This window comes from Rhinatrema bivittatum, unplaced genomic scaffold (genome assembly GCF_901001135.1).
Source record: "Rhinatrema bivittatum unplaced genomic scaffold, aRhiBiv1.1, whole genome shotgun sequence".
Lineage (NCBI taxonomy): Eukaryota > Metazoa > Chordata > Amphibia > Gymnophiona > Rhinatrematidae > Rhinatrema > Rhinatrema bivittatum.
In genome coordinates this window covers 574,893-595,932 of record NW_021820411.1, presented here as the reverse complement: position 1 = coordinate 595,932, position 21,040 = coordinate 574,893, and the positions used below count along the sequence as shown (strand labels likewise).

Below are 21,040 nucleotides of genomic sequence, written 5' to 3'. Positions count from 1 at the left end.
TCTGAATGTCCTATCATATCTCACCTTTCCTCTAGGGTGTACATGTTTTGATCTTTAAGTCTATCCCCGTATGCTTTAGAATGAAGACCACCGACCATTTTAGTAGTCACCCTGTGGACCCACTCAGTTCTGTTTGTATCTTTCTGTAGGTGGGGTCTCCAGAACTGTGCTCAGTATCCCATGTGAGGTTTCACTAGGGGAAATATATCCCATGCATCTTCATTGTGGAAATCCTGAAAACCAGGCTGGGTTACAGGCCTCAAGCACCAGATTTGGGGACCTCTGCTATAAGCCTTCATTAGGAACCAGTTGGAAATTTTACCCCCTCTCATGATAGCCTAGTAATTATTTTGTCCTCATCCAGGGGCCACAAGCTGTGACTCCTTCAGGAAGTTTTACTAGCTCCTAAGGGACTGTGGGGCTGACTCTGCAGTCTCGTCATCTCCGGTAGGCCTGTGGAACGGAAGCTGGGCTCAGGAATCAAAGGGGGTTTCTTTCTTGGCAGTGCAAAGCTCTACCTCCGAGGAGGCCGCAGGTCAGCCTTAAGTATTAAATACACACGAGACCTAAGCCTGTTCACACTAATCCAGAAAGGGATAAGTGTGAATGATAAAAGCTGAGTGCTGGAGAAGGGGGGGAGGGCAGGGTATATCCTCTCTTTAACACACAGAGAAAATGTCATTAACTATCTCCTTGGCAGCTGTAGCAATCCCTGGGCATTGCCTGTCTCACAATGGAATTTTTAATTTTAACTCCAAATCTCCACTGACTCCCCCAGAAAAAACACCTCTGGCCATGTCACCTATCTCAGTGTGTTCAGAGCAGGAGGAGCCTTAGCACTGTTTTAAACATTTTGGGAGACCCTAACACATGTCTAAAAAGAGAGGGGTTAAATGCTGGTGAGCTCTCCAGTAATATTCCATATGTGCTCTGTTCTGTTTTCAGGTAAACAGCGCCACCTCACCAACAGAATACCAAATAAATGCTGAGTAATGAAATCTGTGTTTGCAAGAGAGGAGCAAGCATCTGGCTGAAGCTTAGGCCATGGCTGGTGCTTCTTCTCCTTCCATCTCTCCGTTTTCAATGACGGCAGAAGTGACGTGCTCAGCGTGCTGCCCCTCGTAGGTGTGCCCTGTATAATCCTTTGTCTCGGGCTGGGCTGCGAGCAAGCTTTCACTGGCAGGCTCTCTCTGTTCTGCCGCTCCACTCCCATACATGGGGCTGCTCTCTTGTTGGGTCTGATTCACTGCCCTAGGATAAAGTCGGGAAGAACCATGATGATCACTTTAATCAAAGGAAAAAAAGTGTATTCAACGAGAACTTCGTGTGTCAGGAAGAGTGATAATGAGTTAACAGATGAGAGTCTTTGCTATCATTGGCTTCTACACATTCTGTTGCAGATGGTTCACAGACAGTGATAGGCGGAGGCTGGTTATGCCTGTAATCATTGTGAATACAGGTATAGAATGAGCTAGCAATCAATTGTACGTATGAACACAGGCGTTTATGTACAATGCCGGATATCGGTATACGCTACAATACGGCCTCAGTTTATGAGGGGTCTCTAGGTACAAACAAAGTTTACTAAATTTCACATTTTACATTTTTATTGGTAATGCTATGGGGCTTCTAAAACCTGATAGGTCAGGGCCTCAGCCTGTTGTAATCCAGCCCTGATGGTGAGCTAGCAATGACTGTAGGTGTTGACATGTGTAGAGAACGGGTAGTCATTTTGGGCATAGACATGGGTATTACAACCCAACTAAGCAACTTGAGTATAAAATAATAATAACTTTCAAAAGTTCCACTCATCAGGGAAAATATCATGATATTTACATTAGAACTTAGGACACTGATAATGAATGGATCCCATGCATTAATATAGCAATCGATCAAGATGCTTCAAGATTTAAATTTAGACAAATGGTTACGTTTTTACATTTAAAAAAAAAGAGTCTTACTTCATTTCAGTGGCAGCAAATTTCTCCTTTTTACTCTTCTTTAGCTTTACGGTTAGAAAGATGACAATGGCACAAATGATAGCGGCCAGGAGGAGGGCTCCAATGATTGCTGCAGCAATGATACCTTCTCCAGCTGCAATGTAGAAGGCCAGTGTTGAATGAAGAGAAAGTAGCAAGGGCCTATGACTCCAGGTTTGCAATGATCGGGAATATCTAACCTCCAGCCCAGCGGGTGCAGGGTTAGCTCTCAAACAGTAATCACTTTAGGCTTGAGTCACCCAAAATATCGGTGACCTCAAGAAGAGATGGTTGGGTTTTGACAAATATCAACAACTGTCATGCAAATATATCAAGATGGATAGATATAGTGTTTGGCAAGCATTTAGCTGTGGACAGATGGTAAATGAATGCAAGACGTATGTAAAGACATTTTGGCACATGTAGAAATGGCCACTCCAACTTCACCCACGGCACTGCCACCCAACACCGTTCACCAAATTGGGATGCAACGTTTGCACAACTGCAGGAGACCTTGGAGCCGAATTATTTAGTCTTGCTTCAGGCAGGGCAAATCCCCCTCAGACAAATTCCGTTCCTGACTTTCCCCGGTAAAATTCTCTCTGTTCAACCTTTTCCTCATCTCTTCTTCCGCCCAAGGTTCTAACATGCCTTGGATTCTAACCATTCCCTTTCCCTGATGCTTCACCAGACCCTCCTTAAAGGAGACGCGTCACATCTAGCCCTTTTATTAAACAATTTTCTGTCAGGTTTTACAATTTTTAGATTAATATTTACAGTCATTGTTTTGCAACCACAGCTATATGCGCTTTTAACATCTTGCATTCACAGTTACCATCTGTCCCACAGCTAAGCTGATGCACTTTTATATATAAATAACCCTCTACCTTCTTTATATATCATCAATCGTCATGATCGTTTATTTCACACTTCTCCAACTAGAGCAAAACTTAGCCCTCCTCGCCCAAGCCTCCTCCCACTGCATGTAAGTAAATCCTCTCTCCTTCATGACTGCACTCCCGTTGAATGTTCCACCTAAACCTTGAATTCATCACGCAAGCTACCTCTCCCTCCCATGGCACAAGTGGATCAGCCAGCTCCCTGTTAACCTTCCCACCCTCACCAATACCCTTTACTCCGTAAAACCACATCATATGGTAAACTGCTAACCACCCCAAGTCACCCTGTTACCATCTTGCAAGCCACCCCTCTCTCCTGACCCACCTGCAATACCCAGTCCCCAACCACCTGTCCTAGATGTTCCCAATTGTAAGTAGTCACTGCAATAGATGAATGTTTCCCAAATGTTTCCAAATCACATTTTAAAATGTTAACCTTTCTAAGTTACTCTGTAATTTAACATTTCTAAGTTATCCTTTCTAAGTTATTCTTTAAGTTACACTGTGGGGCGGATTTTAAGAGCCCTGCTCGCGTAAATCCGCCCGGATTTACGCGAGCAGGGCCTTGCGCGCTGGTGCGCCTATTTTACATAGGCATACCGGCGTGCGCAGAGCCCCGGGACTCGCGTAAGTCCCGGGGTTTTTCGAGGGGGGCGTGTCGGGGGCGGGGCCGATCGGCGCGGCGTTTTCGGGGCGGGACGCGGCGTTCGGGGGCGGGCCCGGGGGCGTGGTTTCGGGCCGGGGCGGTCCAGGGGCGTGGCCGCGTCCTCCGGAACCGCCCCCGGGTCCCGTCTCGGCGCGCTAGAGGCCCGCTGGCGCGCGGGGATTTACTTCTCCCTCCGGGAGGCGTAAATCCCCCGACAAAGGTAAGGGGGGGGTCTAGATAGGGCCGGGGGGGTGGGTTAGATAGAGGAAGGGAGGGGAAGGTGAGGGGAGGGCGAAAGCGAGTTCCCTCCGAGGCCGCTCCGATTTCGGAGCGGCCTTGGAGGGAATGGCGGCAGGCTGCGCGGCTCGGCGCGCGCCGGCTACACGAAATCGGCAGCCTTACGCGCGCCGATCCAGGATTTTAGCGTATCTACTAAAATCCCGCGTACTTTTGTTTGCGCCTGATGCGCCAACAAAAGTTCGCTAAGGCGCGCTTTTTGAAAATCTACCCCTGTAAAAATAAGCAGCCTATGCCTTATTTACTGTTCTGTTACATGTGAACCGATGTGATATCTCCATCGAATGTCTGTATACGAAAACAAATAAATAAAATAAATAGCTCAGTTACGACAGGTAGGGGTTCTACAAGAGACACAGCGTGCAGTAAATAGAGTAAGAACAGTCAAGCACAGTACAAAAGGAACGCAGTACTGAAAGTACTGTTACAACAGGGGAGGGTCTGACTCTGCAAATAAATGACAAGCAGCACAATAAGGAAGTGACCTAATGCTACATAAATAGTGCAGAATATATTTTTTCAATCATTCATCTACTTTTCTGTCTTCACATCCATCCCCTGTCCCAGCTAGGGATCGATTTATTAAAAAGCACAAACGCGAGGTTGATAATAAAGAGGTCCTGTTGATCTGAACGAGGTAACTTGCGGGGAGTGGCTGGATATATATATATATATATATATATATATATATATATATATATATATATATATATATATATAGTTTTGCTGGCTGTTTGGATTACTGCATAGCTTGCTGGCAAGGTGTGGGAAGGGGGGGGGAGTAAGCCCGGGACAAAAAGAAATAGCGCTGGTCATTTTAGCCCAGCGTTGTCAGCCGGCTGAAGCATTTCAGCACATGCTAGTTGCAAAATTTAGCCAATTAGTGCTTCCCCATTGGTTGTTGGGGCCGTGCTGTCACTTGTACTGTTTTCATTCATAGCTATGCACTTGTGGCTATGTGATGCCCACGCAAAGGGGTGGATTTTCAGAGCCCTGCTCGCCTAAATCCGCCTAAATTCGGGCGGATTTAGGCGAGCAGGGCCCTGCGCGCCGGTGCGCCTATGTTCAATAGGCGCACCGGCGCGCGCAGACCCCGGGACTCGCGTAAGTCCCGGGGTTTCGCGAGGGGGGGGCGTGGTTACAGCCCGGGGCGGTCCGGGGGCGTGGCCACGCCCTCTGTACCCGCCCCCAGGTCGCGTCCCGGCGCGCTAGCGGCCTGCTGGCGCGCGGGGATTTACGTCTCCCTCCGAGAGGCGTAAATCCCCCGACAAAGGTAAGGGGGGGTTTAGGCAGGGCCGGGAGGGTGGGTTAGGTAGGTGAGGGGAGGGCAAAAGAAAGTTCCCTCCGAGGCCGCTCCGAAATCGGAGCGGCCTCGGAGGGAACGGAGGTAGGCTGCGTGGCTCGGCGTGCGCCGGCTATACAGAATCGATAGCCTTGCGCGCGCCAATCCAGGATTTTAGCGGATACGCGCGTATGTACTAAAATCCCGCGTACTTTTGCTTGCGCCTGATGCGCCAGCAAAAGTACGCCAAATTGCGCGGTTTGAAAATCTACCCCAAAGTTTCCTGTTTGCCAAACCTGGCGAATATCTTTCAAAGGGAATGTTTCTACATTACCAGTTAGGAAGAGGCAGAGTATCAAATGCTTATAAATTACATAGGTTTCTTTGAAATAATTTAGGCCCGGTCAGCAAGAAAACCCAAGCAGCCTTGAGTCTTGGCATGGGGTCTGTGCCTCTGCCTACCTTTCCGGCTGAAGGGTTACCAGAAACATCTGAACTGATTCAGTCAGAGCAAATGAAGCGCAGGCTTCAACGAGGATCTAACCCCAAGCCTTGGACAAATTTCTGGCCCTTTCCCCATTTAAAGCTGAAATGCACCTTGGAGAACTCTGCCAGCAGCTCTCCCACCCTTTCAAATCTCAGCAGACTGGGATGTGCTACGAGAGGGACTTCTGGGGTGTTTTCTCGATCAGGAGATGAGTTTGAATATTGTACAAAGAGCTAAAGCACAGCTCCAGAAAAGGAGGTAGTGTAGAGTAAGGAGATGTGGCCAGGACAAAATAGCTGCTCACCTTTTATACTGGGAAATGTAAAAAAAATATATAGATACTGTATATATATAAAACACACATCCATACATAGTATACACTTCCAATTCAGGCCCAATGAAGGCTGAAACAAGGTCCAGGCATTTGGAAGCTGCTATTTTGAAAAATCTAGGAAAGATGTGGTGACATTAATGTCAAATAAATAAGATTATCATTACTATGTAGAGTTACTCAGCAGCTGATTCTGCACACATGAGGATGTACAAAAGGACGCCGGCTCCCCAGCCCTAAGACGTACATTAAATTACTTCACTGGAGCTGCTGGGTTGTGTTCCTCTGGAGTGCACGGTGATGCTTTAGGGCACGGTTGGAACTGGCCTGCCTATGACTATTGCCACCTAGTGCACTCGAGGAGGGAGTGAAAACCCTGATATTTAAAAGAAAAAGAGATAGCTCCATTTAATAGCAGAAATGGAAACCTGCTTACCTCCCGTGCTTAAGTCGAGTTCACAAGTTGCATTGCCGAGGCTGTTGGTAGCAGTGCACCGGTAATGTCCCGTCTCAAAAGTACTGAGATTGCCGATGATCAGCTCGCCTGTATTGGAATCTACAACAGAAAATACAAGGCTTGCTTTTCTGTTGTGCTCTCGCTCACAAAGACGCATCGCCGCTTAATGTTCTGCTTTTCATGTCTTAGCCCTTTGCCTCTGGAGGTTTCCCACATTTATTTATCTATCGGTTTGGGCCCGGGCCCCTTCCGCCCAGCTCAGTCGGGGCCAGGGCTGGGATTTGGTGCCGGGAGTCTGTTTGAAGTCCGCTCACTGCATGGAAAGACCGTGGCCGGGAGCCATTCACCGGGGCACCTTGCAGGAGCTTGGCCCGTGCGCATCTCGCAGTCGGAAGGTATAGGCGCAAAGCTGACGGTGCGCATGCGTTCAGGTAAGGCACCCGTGTGTGCGCGCGTACACACAGTTCACGTGATACACGCACACGGGCCGAAACAAAAACTTTACTTTTTCCTCCTACTTAATATTGCAGCGATATTAAGTAGGAGGCGGTACAGAAAAGCAGTTGCATGTGATGAGCGCTATTAGATTCACTCCACGTTGGACGTGCGTTGTAGAGGCGCTAATCCTATCGCCTTATGTTTTGTTGTGATTCTATTTTAGTTCTTATACCTTTACTGATTTTGGAATAAAGGGTGTGCAAAGGACTGGAAAGTGCTAGCATTGGGACCAGGGGAGTCATCTTTAGGTAAAGCAGCACCCACAACCAGAGCCCTGCTACACCTGAGCTGAGAGCTCATTAATCTAAATCACCGGATTTTATTTGTTTGGGGATTTTTGGGGGTTTTTTTTTCAGTGGGTGAGCACCCAGTTGAGATGTTGGTCCCAAATGGTCCTCCTTCCATTTACATTTTAACTACTTAATCTCTACCTAAATCATGCTTAACCTCTACCTATAGGGAAGAATGGGTGAGACTTGCAGTGTCTCCTTGCCTCTTTTTCTGTCTGCCTTTTGCTTGTTTGCTTTGGGGCCGATGCAATACTTTGGTGCAGAAAGCTGAACAGTCAGCGCCCGCTTTCTTAATGCGTCCCCAGGCACCCCCTGGGGGCACCATGCAATATTTAAATTAGGGGGTCGCATTAGCAAGGAGAGCCCGAGGGCGTCGGCTGTCAGCAGTAGTTAGGAAAACGCTTCTCGATTGAGCATCCGTTTCCTGCACCTGATTGCTGGCGTTTTGTTTTTTTTTGGCTTAAAATTTGTTTACTTTTTCCTCCTACTTAATATCGCAGCGATAATAAATAGGAGGCACGGCCTTTCAACCTGCCCTTGGACGCACGTTTTCCCTTACCCCTTATTCAGTAAGGGGAGGAAAACGCGCGTCCAACCCGCAGCACCTAATAGCGCCCTCATGTTGATGCATGTTGATGGCCCTATTAGGTATTCCCACGCGATTCAGTAAGCCACACATTTTACTTTCAGAAACTAGCGCCTACCCAAAGGTAGGCGCTAGTTTCTGCCGGCACCGGGAAAGTGCACAGAAAAGCAGTAAAAACTGCTTTTTTCTGCACCCTCCGACTTAATATCATGGCGATATTAAGTCGGAGGTCCCGAAGGGTGTAAAAAGTAAAAGAAAAAAAAAATTTAAATTGGGCCGGCGGCTGTCGGGCTGAAAACCGGACGCTCAATTTTGCTGGCATCCGGTTTCCGAGCCCATGGCTGTCAGCGGGCTCGAGAACCGACGCCGGCAAAATTGAGCGGCGGCTGTCAAACCCGCTGACAGCCGCCGCTCCGGGTCAAAAGGAGGCGCTAGGGATGCGCTAGTGTCCCTAGTGCCTCCTTTTCACCGTTTCTACTGCACCACCTAATTTGAATACTGAATCGCGCGCACCGGCGAGTGGCCGGTGCGCGCGCCAGGAGAGCGGGCATTCGTCCGCTCTCCCGCGTTTTTACTGAATCAGCCTGTAAGTTAGGGAACAGGTTTAGTCTGGCCAAAGGAGAGTTAGGATTTGCACCCCACATTGTACGTAGAGCTCAACGAGAGCCACATTTTGTTTTCTTTTGTAATTTTGGCCTTATGTGTGTTCATTTCCAAATATCAGAACATCTTTTATCTGTGACATGAATAGATCTTGTGCACAGACGCTGTCGCCTGCCAGTGAGCAGAACACAGGACTGGAAGCAAGGATATTAGAGCTGTGGTTCCCAAACCTGTCCTGAGGGACCCCCAAGCCAGTCGGGTTTTCAGAATATGCACAATGAATATGCATGAGAAGGATTTGCATGTACTGTGTTCATTGCATGCAAATGTATCTCATGCAAATTCATTGTGCATATGCTGAACACCCGATTGGCTGGGGGTCCTCCGGGACAGGTTTGGGAACCACTGTACTGGAGGCTTTATGGCTCCTCTTCTGACCAGGTTTCCTGTTGCAAAAGCTCTGCTTTCCTGGGCCTTTTATGCTAAGCCTCTGCTTACAGGTACTGGCGTATTCTCTTCACTGGGGCTTTTGCTAAGGCTCAGTACGTCAGAAATAGAAGCAGTTAAATGGGATGTGCACTGGAAATTCTGGACTAATATCTCCCCAGGAACGGAATAAAAACTGAAATAGAAAAAGGGCCCAGCAACAAGTTTGTTTAAGCTGCCAAGCAAAAACTGACCGTTTCTTAGCTGTTGCCACTGTGACAGTCGGTGATGCACTGTCGATCTGTTACTCAGGGAGATGCTCTTCACGCTCAAAAATGAATTGAAAGAGAAGCTCCCAGCAGATCACTTTATTTAATAGTTAAACCTGTGTCTCGCTTGCTTATTCAGTAAATGCTCCAAGCAAGGAACAGCCAAACTGCAGCAGTACCAGCACCAACACATGAATAAAGAAACAATAACAAAAACATTCAATGCAAACAAAACAATCAATAACCATATAACATGAGGCTCCTAAGCACTACATACAGTGCTTTAAGGGTTGTTACTCACTCATTTCTGGTGGTGTGGGCTTGAGTTCAGCTCCTACTACTTTATTCCACTGGTAGGTAGGAGGGGGCACTCCATCCCTGGAGAAGCATTCGAGGGTGATATAGTGACCGGTTTCAACAGCTCCTCTGATGCTGCAGTGCGGCGTTGAAGGGGGAACTGAAGGATATGAAAGAGGGAAATATTAAGACCCATGCCAGTCACCATTGCTACTGTTCTCCACCACTTCAAGATGGATTCAGGCACTTGGAAGGAAGTCACAGGCACGTAAAAAGCAGAACAGAAACCATCTCATCATTTTTAGACTGTGTTAAAGCCAAGGGACCAAGGTTAAGCTTACAGTCAGGCCGATACAGTAAAAATCGCGGGAGAGCGGGCGAGCGCCTGCTCTCCCGCTGCCTGCTCAGGTCACTCTCCTGTGCGCGCGATTCAGAAAATAAAATTATTCAAATTAGGGCCAGCGGTAAAAAGCGCGTCCCTAGCGCCTCTTTTTTGACAGGAGCAGCGGCTGTCAGCGGGTTTGACAGCTGACTCTCAATTTTGCTGGCGTCGGTTCTCAAACCCGCTGACAGCCACGGGTTCGGAAACCGGACGCCGGCAAAATTGAGCGTCCGGTTTTCAAGCCGTGGGCCAATTTTAAATTATTTTTTTAAAATTATTTTTAACTTTTGGGGCCTCCAACTTAATATCGCTTGGCTGCACATTTTACTTTCTGTATCGCGCGGGAATAACTAATAGGGCCATCATCATGCATTTGCATGTTGCGGGTGTTATTAGTTTCGGGGGGGTTGGACATGTGTTTTCGACGCGCTATTATCCCTTACTGAATAAGGGGTAAAGCTAGCGCGTCGAAAACGCGTGTCCAAACGCGGGTTAACAGTGCACTCCGCCGGAGCGCACTGTACTGTATGGGCCTGAGTGCTACTTGAATGGCTTAATGCTAGAATATTCTTAGGGGGAAAGACTTAGTATGCAGGTTGTTTTGGATTTTCCTTTATTTTATTCTGTGCCCATGGGAACCCTTTATAAAGTAGGATGCGTGTATCTCGTAATGGACAGTGCCATCAGATATAAAGCTATGGTACACTATTAACAGATTTTACTTTCTAAAGTTCCATATTTCCAGATGGTAACTTTGCCCACCATAATATTAGATTTTAATCCTCTCTGACAAGAGAAAGTGTGTACCTGGCATTCTCAAAAATAGCCTTCTCTACGGCTTACTGAGGTATTAAGTAAAGCACTTATTTTTAAACATAAAATCATTGCCTGAATGCTTGAATAGATCGTTCAACAAGGCTGGAAAAAGTGTATAATTTAAAGACACAGCCAAAATCATATCATGTAGCTCATGAAAATAAACCCCTAATTCAAAGATTTTAGTATGTTTTTTCTTAATATTTTAGAGCAGAAGCAGCCATGGAAGCTGTGGTGCTGGACTGAGCAGAAGCTAGGCAGGCATTTTCAGCAGACTGCTATCTCACAATAAACCTTCCTGTGCATATACTGCCACGGGTATCTCACAATAAACCTTCCTGTGCCTATACTGCCACGGGTATCTCACAATAAACTTCCCTGTGCCTGTACTGCCACGGGTATCTCACAATAAACCTTTCTGTGCATATACTGCCACGGGTATCTCACAATAAACCTTCCTGTGCTTATACTGCCACGGGTATCTCACAATAAACTTCCCTCTGCCTATACTGCCACGGGTATCTCACAATAAACCTTCCTGTGCATATACTGCCACGGGTATCTCACAATAAACTTCCCTCTGCCTATACTGCCACGGGTATCTCACAATAAACCTTCCTGTGCATATACTGCCACGGGTATCTCACAATAAACCTTCCTGTGCATATACTGCCACGGGTATCTCACAATAAACCTTCCTGTGCCTATACTGCCACGGGTATCTCACAATAAACCTTTCTGTGCATATACTGCCACGGGTATCTCACAATAAACCTTCCTGTGCATATACTGCCACGGGTATCTCACAATAAACCTTCCTGTGCCTATACTGCCACGGGTATCTCACAATAAACCTTCCTGTGCATATACTGCCACGGGTATCTCACAATAAACTTCCCTGTGCCTGTACTGCCACGGGTATCTCACAATAAACTTCCCTCTGCCTATACTGCCACGGGTATCTCACAATAAACCTTCCTGTGCATATACTGCCACGGGTATCTCACAATAAACCTTCCTGTGCCTATACTGCCACGGGTATCTCACAATAAACTTCCCTGTGCCTGTACTGCCACGGGTATCTCACAATAAACCTTTCTGTGCCTATACTGCCACGGGTATCTCACAATAAACCTTCCTGTGCTTATACTGCCACGGGTATCTCACAATAAACTTCCCTCTGCCTATACTGCCACGGGTATCTCACAATAAACCTTCCTGTGCATATACTGCCACGGGTATCTCACAATAAACTTCCCTCTGCCTATACTGCCACGGGTATCTCACAATAAACCTTCCTGTGCATATACTGCCACGGGTATCTCACAATAAACCTTCCTGTGCATATACTGCCACGGGTATCTCACAATAAACCTTCCTGTGCCTATACTGCCACGGGTATCTCACAATAACCTTTCTGTGCATATACTGCCACGGGTATCTCACAATAAACCTTCCTGTGCATATACTGCCACGGGTATCTCACAATAAACCTTCCTGTGCCTATACTGCCACGGGTATCTCACAATAAACCTTCCTGTGCATATACTGCCACGGGTATCTCACAATAAACTTCCCTGTGCCTGTACTGCCACGGGTATCTCACAATAAACTTCCCTCTGCCTATACTGCCACGGGTATCTCACAATAAACCTTCCTGTGCATATACTGCCACGGGTATCTCACAATAAACCTTCCTGTGCATATACTGCCATGGGTATCTCACAATAAACCTTCCTGTGCATATACTGCCACGGGTATCTCACAATAAACCTTCCTGTGCCTATACTGCCATGGGTATCTCACAATAAACCTTCCTGTGCATATACTGCCATGGGTATCTCACAATAAACCTTCCTGTGCATATACTGCCACGGGTATCTCACAATAAACCTTCCTGTGCATATACTGCCACGGGTATCTCACAATAAACTTCCCTCTGCCTATACTGCCATGGGTATCTCACAATAAACCTTCCTGTGCCTATACTGCCATGGGTATCTCACAATAAACCTTCCTGTGCATATACTGCCACGGGTATCTCACAATAAACCTTCCTGTGCATATACTGCCACGGGTATCTCACAATAAACCTTCCTGTGCCTATACTGCCACGGGTATCTCACAATAAACCTTCCTGTGCATATACTGCCACGGGTATCTCACAATAAACCTTCCTGTGCATATACTGCCACGGGTATCTCACAATAAACCTTCCTGTGCATATACTGCCACGGGTATCTCACAATAAACCTTCCTGTGCCTATACTGCCACGGGTATCTCACAATAAACCTTCCTGTGCCTATACTGCCACGGGTATCTCACAATAAACCTTCCTGTGCATATACTGCCACCTACACAAAGAACTCCTCCTGCCGCAAAGTACAGGCAGCAGTGAGCGTACGGGTATAGGGAGCTGCCCCTTTGTGCCTGTTTGAGCCTGGGGTTGCAGGGGGCTCAGGGTGGGGAAGACCCCTGGAAATTTTGAGGCATGTAGTGGTGGGAGAAAGAAATGTTTTAAATAATTGTAATAATGGTGGCAGTTCTTAATAAGTGGAGTGGAGGAGTATGTTGCGCTCGGGGGTGGACCCCTGGCCTGAGGCAGTAGGGGAACTGACCACAGGGGGCTGAGCACTGAAGGAGACAGAGGCAGTGTAGATCTTCACCACTGGAAGCCCGAGGTCCCCCCCAGGAGCTCGTAGGGACCCGGGCAGCTGGGACTTAGGTGGGCTTCGCAAGGTCTCCTGAGTCCGGCGTGCCCACAGGGACCGGAAGAGCACTATCGGGTTCGAGGCTGGAAACAGGATGGAGGAGAGCGAACCAGAAGAGTATTGGTGATGACAAGGCTAGGGACAGAGCCAGAATCAAGCAAGGTCAGGCGAGCAAGGTCAAGTCCAAGAATCAGTCTGAGGAGTGGTCAACGAAGCAAGGGTCAAGATCCAGAGGTCAGAGGGTCGAAGAACAGGCAGACCAGTCAGGAACGGGCTGAGGTCTTTGACAGGCGGCAGGCAGGTCAGGAACAGGTTGAGGTCTTTGGCAGGCAGGTCAGGAACAGGTTGAGGTCTTTGGCAGGCAGGTCAGGAACAGGTTGAGGTCTTTGGCAGGCAGGCAGGTCAGGAACAGGTTGAGGTCTTTGGCAGGCAGGTCAGGAACAGGTTGAGGTCTTTGGCAGGCAGGTCAGGAACAGGTTGAGGTCTTTGGCAGGCAGGTCAGGAACAAGTTGAGGTCTTTGGCAGGCAGGCAGGTCAGGAACAGGTTGAGGTCTTTGGCAGGCAGGTCAGGAACAAGTTGAGGTCTTTGGCAGGCAGGCAGGTCAGGAACAGGTTGAGGTCTTTGGCAGGCAGGTCAGGAACAAGTTGAGGTCTTTGGCAGGCAGGTCAGGAACAAGTTGAGGTCTTTGGCAGGCAGGTCAGGAACAGGTTGAGGTCTTTGGCAGGCAGGCAGGTCAGGAACAAGTTGAGGTCTTTGGCAGGCAGGTCAGGAACAGGTTGAGGTCTTTGGCAGGCAGGCAGGTCAGGAACAAGTTGAGGTCTTTGGCAGGCAGGTCAGGAACAGGTTGAGGTCTTTGGCAGGCAGGTCAGGAACAGGTTGAGGTCTTTGGCAGGCAGGTCAGGAACAAGTTGAGGTCTTTGGCAGGCAGGCAGGTCAGGAACAAGTTGAGGTCTTTGGCAGGCAGGTCAGGAACAAGTTGAGGTCTTTGGCAGGCAGGTCAGGAACAGGTTGAGGTCTTTGGCAGGCAGGTCAGGAACAGGTTGAGGTCTTTGGCAGGCAGGCAGGTCAGGAACAGGTTGAGGTGTTTGGCAGGCAGGCAGGTCAGGAACAGGTTGAGGTGTTTGGCAGGCAGGTCAGGAACAGGTTGAGGTGTTTGGCAGGCAGGTCAGGAACAGGTTGAGGTCTTTGGCAGGCAGGTCAGGAACAGGTTGAGGTCTTTGGCAGGCAGGTCAGGAACAAGTTGAGGTCTTTGGCAGGCAGGTCAGGAACAGGTTGAGGTCTTTGGCAGGCAGGCAGGTCAGGAACAAGTTGAGGTCTTTGGCAGGCAGGTCAGGAACAGGTTGAGGTCTTTGGCAGGCAGGCAGGTCAGGAACAAGTTGAGGTCTTTGGCAGGCAGGTCAGGAACAGGTTGAGGTCTTTGGCAGGCAGGTCAGGAACAGGTTGAGGTCTTTGGCAGGCAGGTCAGGAACAAGTTGAGGTCTTTGGCAGGCAGGCAGGTCAGGAACAAGTTGAGGTCTTTGGCAGGCAGGTCAGGAACAAGTTGAGGTCTTTGGCAGGCAGGTCAGGAACAGGTTGAGGTCTTTGGCAGGCAGGCAGGTCAGGAACAGGTTGAGGTCTTTGGCAGGCAGGCAGGTCAGGAACAGGTTGAGGTCTTTGGCAGGCAGGCAGGTCAGGAACAGGTTGAGGTCTTTGGCAGGCAGGCAGGTCAGGAACAAGTTGAGGTCTTTGACAGGCGGCAGGCAGGTCAGGAACAGGTTGAGGTCTTTGGCAGGCAGGTCAGGGACAGGTTGAGGTCTTTGGCAGGCAGGCAGGTCAGGAACAGGTTGAGGTCTTTGGCAGGCAGGTCAGGAACAGGTTGAGGTCTTTGGCAGGCAGGCAGGTCAGGAACAGGTTGAGGTCTTTGGCAGGCAGGCAGGTCAGGAACAGGTTGAGGTCTTTGGCAGGCAGGCAGGTCAGGAACAGGTTGAGGTCTTTGGCAGGCAGGTCAGGAACAGGTTGAGGTCTTTGGCAGGCAGGCAGGTCAGGAACAGGTTGAGGTCTTTGGCAGGCAGGTCAGGAAACAGGTTGAGGTCTTTGGCAGGCAGGCAGGTCAGGAACAGGTTGAGGTCTTTGGCAGGCAGGTCAGGAACAGGTTGAGGTCTTTGGCAGGCAGGCAGGTCAGGAACAGGTTGAGGTCTTTGGCAGGCAGGCAGGTCAGGAACAGGTTGAGGTCTTTGGCAGGCAGGTCAGGAACAGGTTGAGGTCTTTGGCAGGCAGGTCAGGAACAGGTTGAGGTCTCAGGCAGGCAGGTCAGGAACAGGTTGAGGTCTTTGGCAGGCAGGCAGGTCAGGAACAGCTTGAGGTCTTTGGCAGGCAGGCAGGTCAGGAACAGGTTGAGGTGTTTGGCAGGCAGGCAGGTCAGGAACAGGTTGAGGTCTTTGGCAGGCAGGTCAGGAACAGGTTGAGGTCTTTTGCAGGCAGGCAGGTCAGGAACAGGTTGAGGTCTTTGGCAGGCAGGCAGGTCAGGAACAGGTTGAGGTCTTTTGCAGGCAGGTCAGGAACAGGTTGAGGTCTTTGGCAGGCAGGCAGGTCAGGAACAGGTTGAGGTCTTTGGCAGGCAGGCAGGTCAGGAACAGGTTGAGGTCTTTGGCAGGCAGGTCAGGGACAGGTTGAGGTCTTTGGCAGGCAGGCAGGTCAGGAACAGGTTGAGGTCTTTGGCAGGCAGGCAGGTCAGGAACAGGTTGAGGTCTTTGGCAGGCAGGCAGGTCAGGAACAGGTTGAGGTCTTTACCAGAAAGGCAGTCCGAGGTAAGACCAGGAAGACGAACAACAAAGACAGGAACAAGCAGGGCAAAGAAGCAGGAACAAGAAGGAACGGAAGTGGAACGAAAGGATCCTGGAATAAGACTAGGAACAGGCAAGCAGGAACACGAGCAAGGGCAATCTCAGGAAGAAACTGACCTGATTGCCAAGGCAAGGAAGTGAGGCCAGGAACTTCCTTTTAACATCCATTCAATCAGGGTGCGCCACGGAGCTAGGCCCCGTCCTGGAACCCATATCAGGGCTGCTGGTCCGCGCACGTGCATGCTTAGGGGCGTGGCTAGCTGCTGGGACACTGAGGCCCGGCGTGGGGCCAGGAGTGTGACCGAAGGCCCGGTGACTGCCGCTGCGGTACGCCGGGGCCTAGCTGGGCTCGCGAGGAAGATAGGACTGGGACCCGCTGTGTGACCCCGAAGGTGAGCGGTCCCGAGCGCGAGATGACCGCGGGTGGGGCGCGTAACAGAGTAGCCTAGTGGTTAGAGCGGATGGATATGAACCAGGAGACCAGGGTCAGGGTTCTGCTGTCGCTCCTTGTGACCTTGGGCAAGTCACTTTACCATCCATTGCCTCAGGTACAAACTTAGATTGTGAGCCCTCTGGGGATAGGGAAATACCCACAGTACCTGAATGTAATCCACTTTGAAGTGCTGTGATAAGTGGAATATAAATCTAAATAAAATAGATAAAGTGAGCATTGGGTAAGCCAATGTAATGTGTTTGGGGAAAACATGTGTGTCTTTTCCTTTAAGGTTTGGATGGGCTTCCTAGTGGATCCCAAGTTTAAAGTGGGAGATGTAAAAGAGTGGGGATTTTGTGGGCTTTTGCCCTTTTCTCCCTTGTATAGGACGGGACGTGGGGTCCTCCGGTTAGGTGACCACACAGAAGTCCCAGGGACCCTCCAGGTGGAGGAGGGGGTAGCCATTCACCTTCAGGAGTACTGGAGTGGCAGCTGGAGACGTGCGGGAGGGGTCAGTAACTGCCCTGCAGGGTGTGTGGGGTCCGGAAACTGAGGTCAGTGGCCAGAGTGGGGATTTCCCCGGGAAGGGGCAGCGCAGGATGCTCTGAGAGGGAAGGAACGGTGGCACTGAGGTATTGTATCCAGAAGCGCTTATCAGTGCTGTGTCCGGGGAAAACCAGCCTGGAAGGATGGTACTGGCTATAAATGGGATGTGGACCGATGTGGACTGTGAGCAGAGGCCTGGGAAAAGGGACGGTGAATTTACTGGCATGGAATCTGTGTGCCCATTGGATGGAGTTTCGGTAGTGGGGGGGAGCCTTCTCATACGGCTGAGGGAGAGAAAAGGCAGTGAAGAGAACAAGATGGTGGCCCCTTCAGGTCATTCACTGTAGGGATGCCCATGATTTTTTCTGACTTGTTTGGTTTCTTGTGCATCGCCATCACCACTGAGCCACTTCTACCCTCTCTCTTTACACTGAGTGAACTCCTCATAACCAACAATTGCTGGAGTCAAAGGGCCACAGATTTATTACAAAACATCAATACACGTACCCGAGCACACACATAACTCATTGCCACAATCCCAGCAAGAAGCCCACCCCAGGCTACCAGCCTGAGGGCATCCAGCAGTGGCACAACTGCCACCTCGTAGGGCGCCTAACGCAACCCAGCAAGGCGCTCACACGGGTGCAACTAAACCCGCCACTCCTCCCTTCAACCTGATGGACCATTGATCGGCCCTCCCGGCCAATCCATCCAAGCTCCGCTCGGGTAACACCACCCTCACCCTGAACCAGCTCCGATCAGCAAGCAAGGGACAAACTCATGGCAAGCACAAACCCCAGAGGGAGGGTGGGAGTGACCCGAAATACAAAAGAAAGAAAAAAACCCAGATTGACAGGACCCGTGCAACAAATCAGCCCTAAGTTCCCAGTGGAGCAATCAAACCAAAGAAAAGAGTCCAACCCATTGCCCTCCCTTCCCCCCCTGCTAGCCCCACCTGGTCACAAACAGTTGGAGGCTGCCTGTAGCCAAGCCTGAAGCCCACATTGTCACAGGCAACCCAGGAGCTGGCCAGGCCTGTCCAATCAATGAACAGCCAGAAAATAAAATATCGTGCGTCAGTGTTCATTACTTAGCCAGCTTCATCTTATGGATATTGAGGGGAGTGAGGGGACAGTCTTCCTATCCATAGATTGGGGAGCAAAAGGATCGGGGTCTGTAGCAGGCTGTCCCCATCAGGTCAACCACCATATCTATAGGACCCACACAAAAGATGGAAAGTACAACCCTTAAACAATAGAAAAATCCCCTCCCCTCCCCAAGAGGTTACACAGGTAACACACAAAGCTGTGAAAAGTGAATTCACTTTCTATATCTTTACTGTTTAATGATAATTTCTGTTGTACCAATGGAAGCATTGGAGAAGGTAGATTAAGCCAACGGTGAAAAGCTGGGGCAGGTTGCTTTTAACCCACATCCCTTGTGTGTATTCAGAACCCTCCTTTTTCCATGTCTTTATCAGTGTTTGTTTCTGCCCAGCTCTGCATACAGATTGCACAGTAAGTGCCATGTACCTGTGCTGTGCTGCACTTCAGATACGGCTGGGCACCGAGCCATTGTACACATGGGCAGTTGCTGGGTGCAATTACTAGTGCATGATACCAGTGCCTTGCTGGTAGCCATTACTTCTCTGGCTTGTTAAAAATCTTTATTCCCATGCTTGCAGCACCTTCTGCAGATCTGGTTGCTACACACAGTCAGCGAGTGATGTCAATGATAATGCCTGTCCCTCCCTAGCCAACCTAGTGGATGTCAGCAGATAAGGACCGGTTATCCCTGCCTAAGCTCTTCTAACTGAGCCTCTCTCCCAGCCGTCAGCTGCACAAGCTCGACCGCCTGCAGGAAATCAGTCCTCCTCCTTTTGTCTTTAGCTGGGAAACAGAGCCAAGTCAGCCTGCAGGCCCATGCTAGGTAACTTGCCACCTCCCCCGGTTATATCGGAGAATGTACCAGGGCCTTGCTGACATTTCATGCTGCCTAACCTTGCTGCTAGCTCCTCCTTGAGAGCGTGACCCAGCCGGACTCCTGCTGTGTGGAAGTCGACTTTGATGTCTTCCCCTCGTGGCCCTCTATTGCTTCGTATAATGGAGCGTACAGGTTTCCATAACTAGTCCAACATGCAGGCATCGCAATTTCCTTTACTTATCACTCTCCCACCGCCCTCTCTGTCCTAAGCATACTTACATCCTGCCGTAATTTGGTTACCATCACTTCTGTCAGTCGGCTATTCCACTGCCCTCGCTGGAAAGAAGAATTTTCTCATACTTCCTATTGTGAGCCCCTGTCAAACCTCTGTTTGTGGGGAACAATGCAGCCAGTAACAGCAAGCCTAATAGGCATTGGACAAACAGTGCCCAGGGCAAGTGTTGCTTTCCATGGTCCCCTTCCCTTCACTCCGGCTTGGCACCCTGAATGCTTGCCCTGCGTGCCCATCCTTTCTGATGGCCCTAGGTCCTGGGCGTCTCAGCTTTGCGTTGATGCGCTCACAGGGTTGCATCACGCTTTCTTCATGGGTCGACCATGTTTGCGTGAAATCTAGCCCTAGAGGATGGGATTATATTATAATTACACAAAAGAACTGAAAAGTAGCAGCAAAAACATAAATACCAGTGACGATTAGTTGGACTTTTCCTATATTATTTCCTGAAAAGTCAGGCGGGTTGGTAACGTCACACATATACAGTCCCGAGTCTTCGGATTGCAAGTTGGAGATTGTAATTGAGGCATTTTCTGGGTTGGTTGCATTTGTGACTCTGCCCTTAAAGTTCCCAAATGCTTCAGAGAATCCTTTGCCACTATAATACACCTGCAACACAAAATTGCATAGCGTGAAAAAAAGAGAGGAGCAAGGGGAATATGAAAATGTTGTGCTTGCCAAAGTATCATCGTTTCAGGACCATCTGGTATATTATTTACACCTGCTCTTCATCACCATTCATGTCATGCTTTCCAACTAGAGAGCTCAAAGCGGGCCACAGCAGGGCAGCATATAATGTGCACAAGTGCAAGGTGATCCATATATGGAAAAATAACTAACCCATGCTGTGCTTATACGATGTTAACTCCTAAAATGGAACCTACCACCCAGGAAAAGAATTAGGGCATCTTAACGCTCAGTATGCTGTGGCGGTCAAAAAAGCAAACAATGGGCCATATTCTGTGTCTAAGAGAAAAATGCCTAGAAAATAAGGCCCAATGTTAGGAATTATTAGGAAGGGAATGGCGAATAAAACGGAAAATGTCATAATGCCTCTGTATCGCTCCATGGTGAGACTGCACCTTGAATACTGTGTACAATTCTGGTCGCCGCATCTCAAAAAAGATATAATTGCGATGGAGAAGGTACAGAGAAGGGCGACCAAAATGATAAAGGGGATGGAACAGCTCCCCTATGAGGAAAGACTAAAGAGGTTAGGACTTTTCAGCTTGGAGAAGAGACGGCTGCGGGGGGATATGATAGAGATGTTTAAAATCATGAGAGGTCTAGAACGGGTAAATGTGAATTGGTTATTTGTTCTGTTGGATAATGCAAAGACTAGGGGGCTCTCCATGAAGTTAGCAAGTAGCACATTTAAAACAAATCAGAGAAAATTCTTTTTCACTCAATACACAATTAAGCTCTGGAATTCATTGCCAGAGGATGTGGTTAAGGTAACTATTGTAGCTCGGTTTATAAAAGGTTTGGATAAGTTCTCCTGGAGGAGAAGTCCATAAGCTGCTATCAATCAATAGGGAATAGCCTCTCCTTGTTGCCGGCATTAGTAGCATGGGATCTATCTAATGTTTGGGTACTTGCCAGGTACTGGTTTGGGCCGCTGTTGGAGATAGGATACTGCGCTTGATGGACCTTTGGTCTGACCCAGTATGGCATATCTTATGTTATCGAAAAACTAATTGAACAAACATGAGATAAAAAGTTACTAACAATAAATCACACACACACACACACACACAAAGATTTAA

General features: G+C 48.9%; 1 protein-coding gene across 1 annotated transcript in view; it reads right to left on the bottom strand.

Annotated features, from left to right (window-relative positions):
- VSIG1 (V-set and immunoglobulin domain containing 1) overlaps nucleotides 1-21,040 on the bottom strand; it is a gene marked incomplete at its 5' end in the record, with an annotated part of 194,121 nt that continues 173,081 nt past the window's right edge. The window contains 5 exons of the mRNA XM_029586037.1: nucleotides 1-1,251; nucleotides 1,962-2,094; nucleotides 6,358-6,477; nucleotides 9,352-9,507; nucleotides 19,685-19,883. Of these exons, the coding sequence (XP_029441897.1) occupies nucleotides 1,038-1,251; nucleotides 1,962-2,094; nucleotides 6,358-6,477; nucleotides 9,352-9,507; nucleotides 19,685-19,883 (822 nt within the window). The remainder of the gene's footprint in view (nucleotides 1,252-1,961; nucleotides 2,095-6,357; nucleotides 6,478-9,351; nucleotides 9,508-19,684; nucleotides 19,884-21,040) is intronic.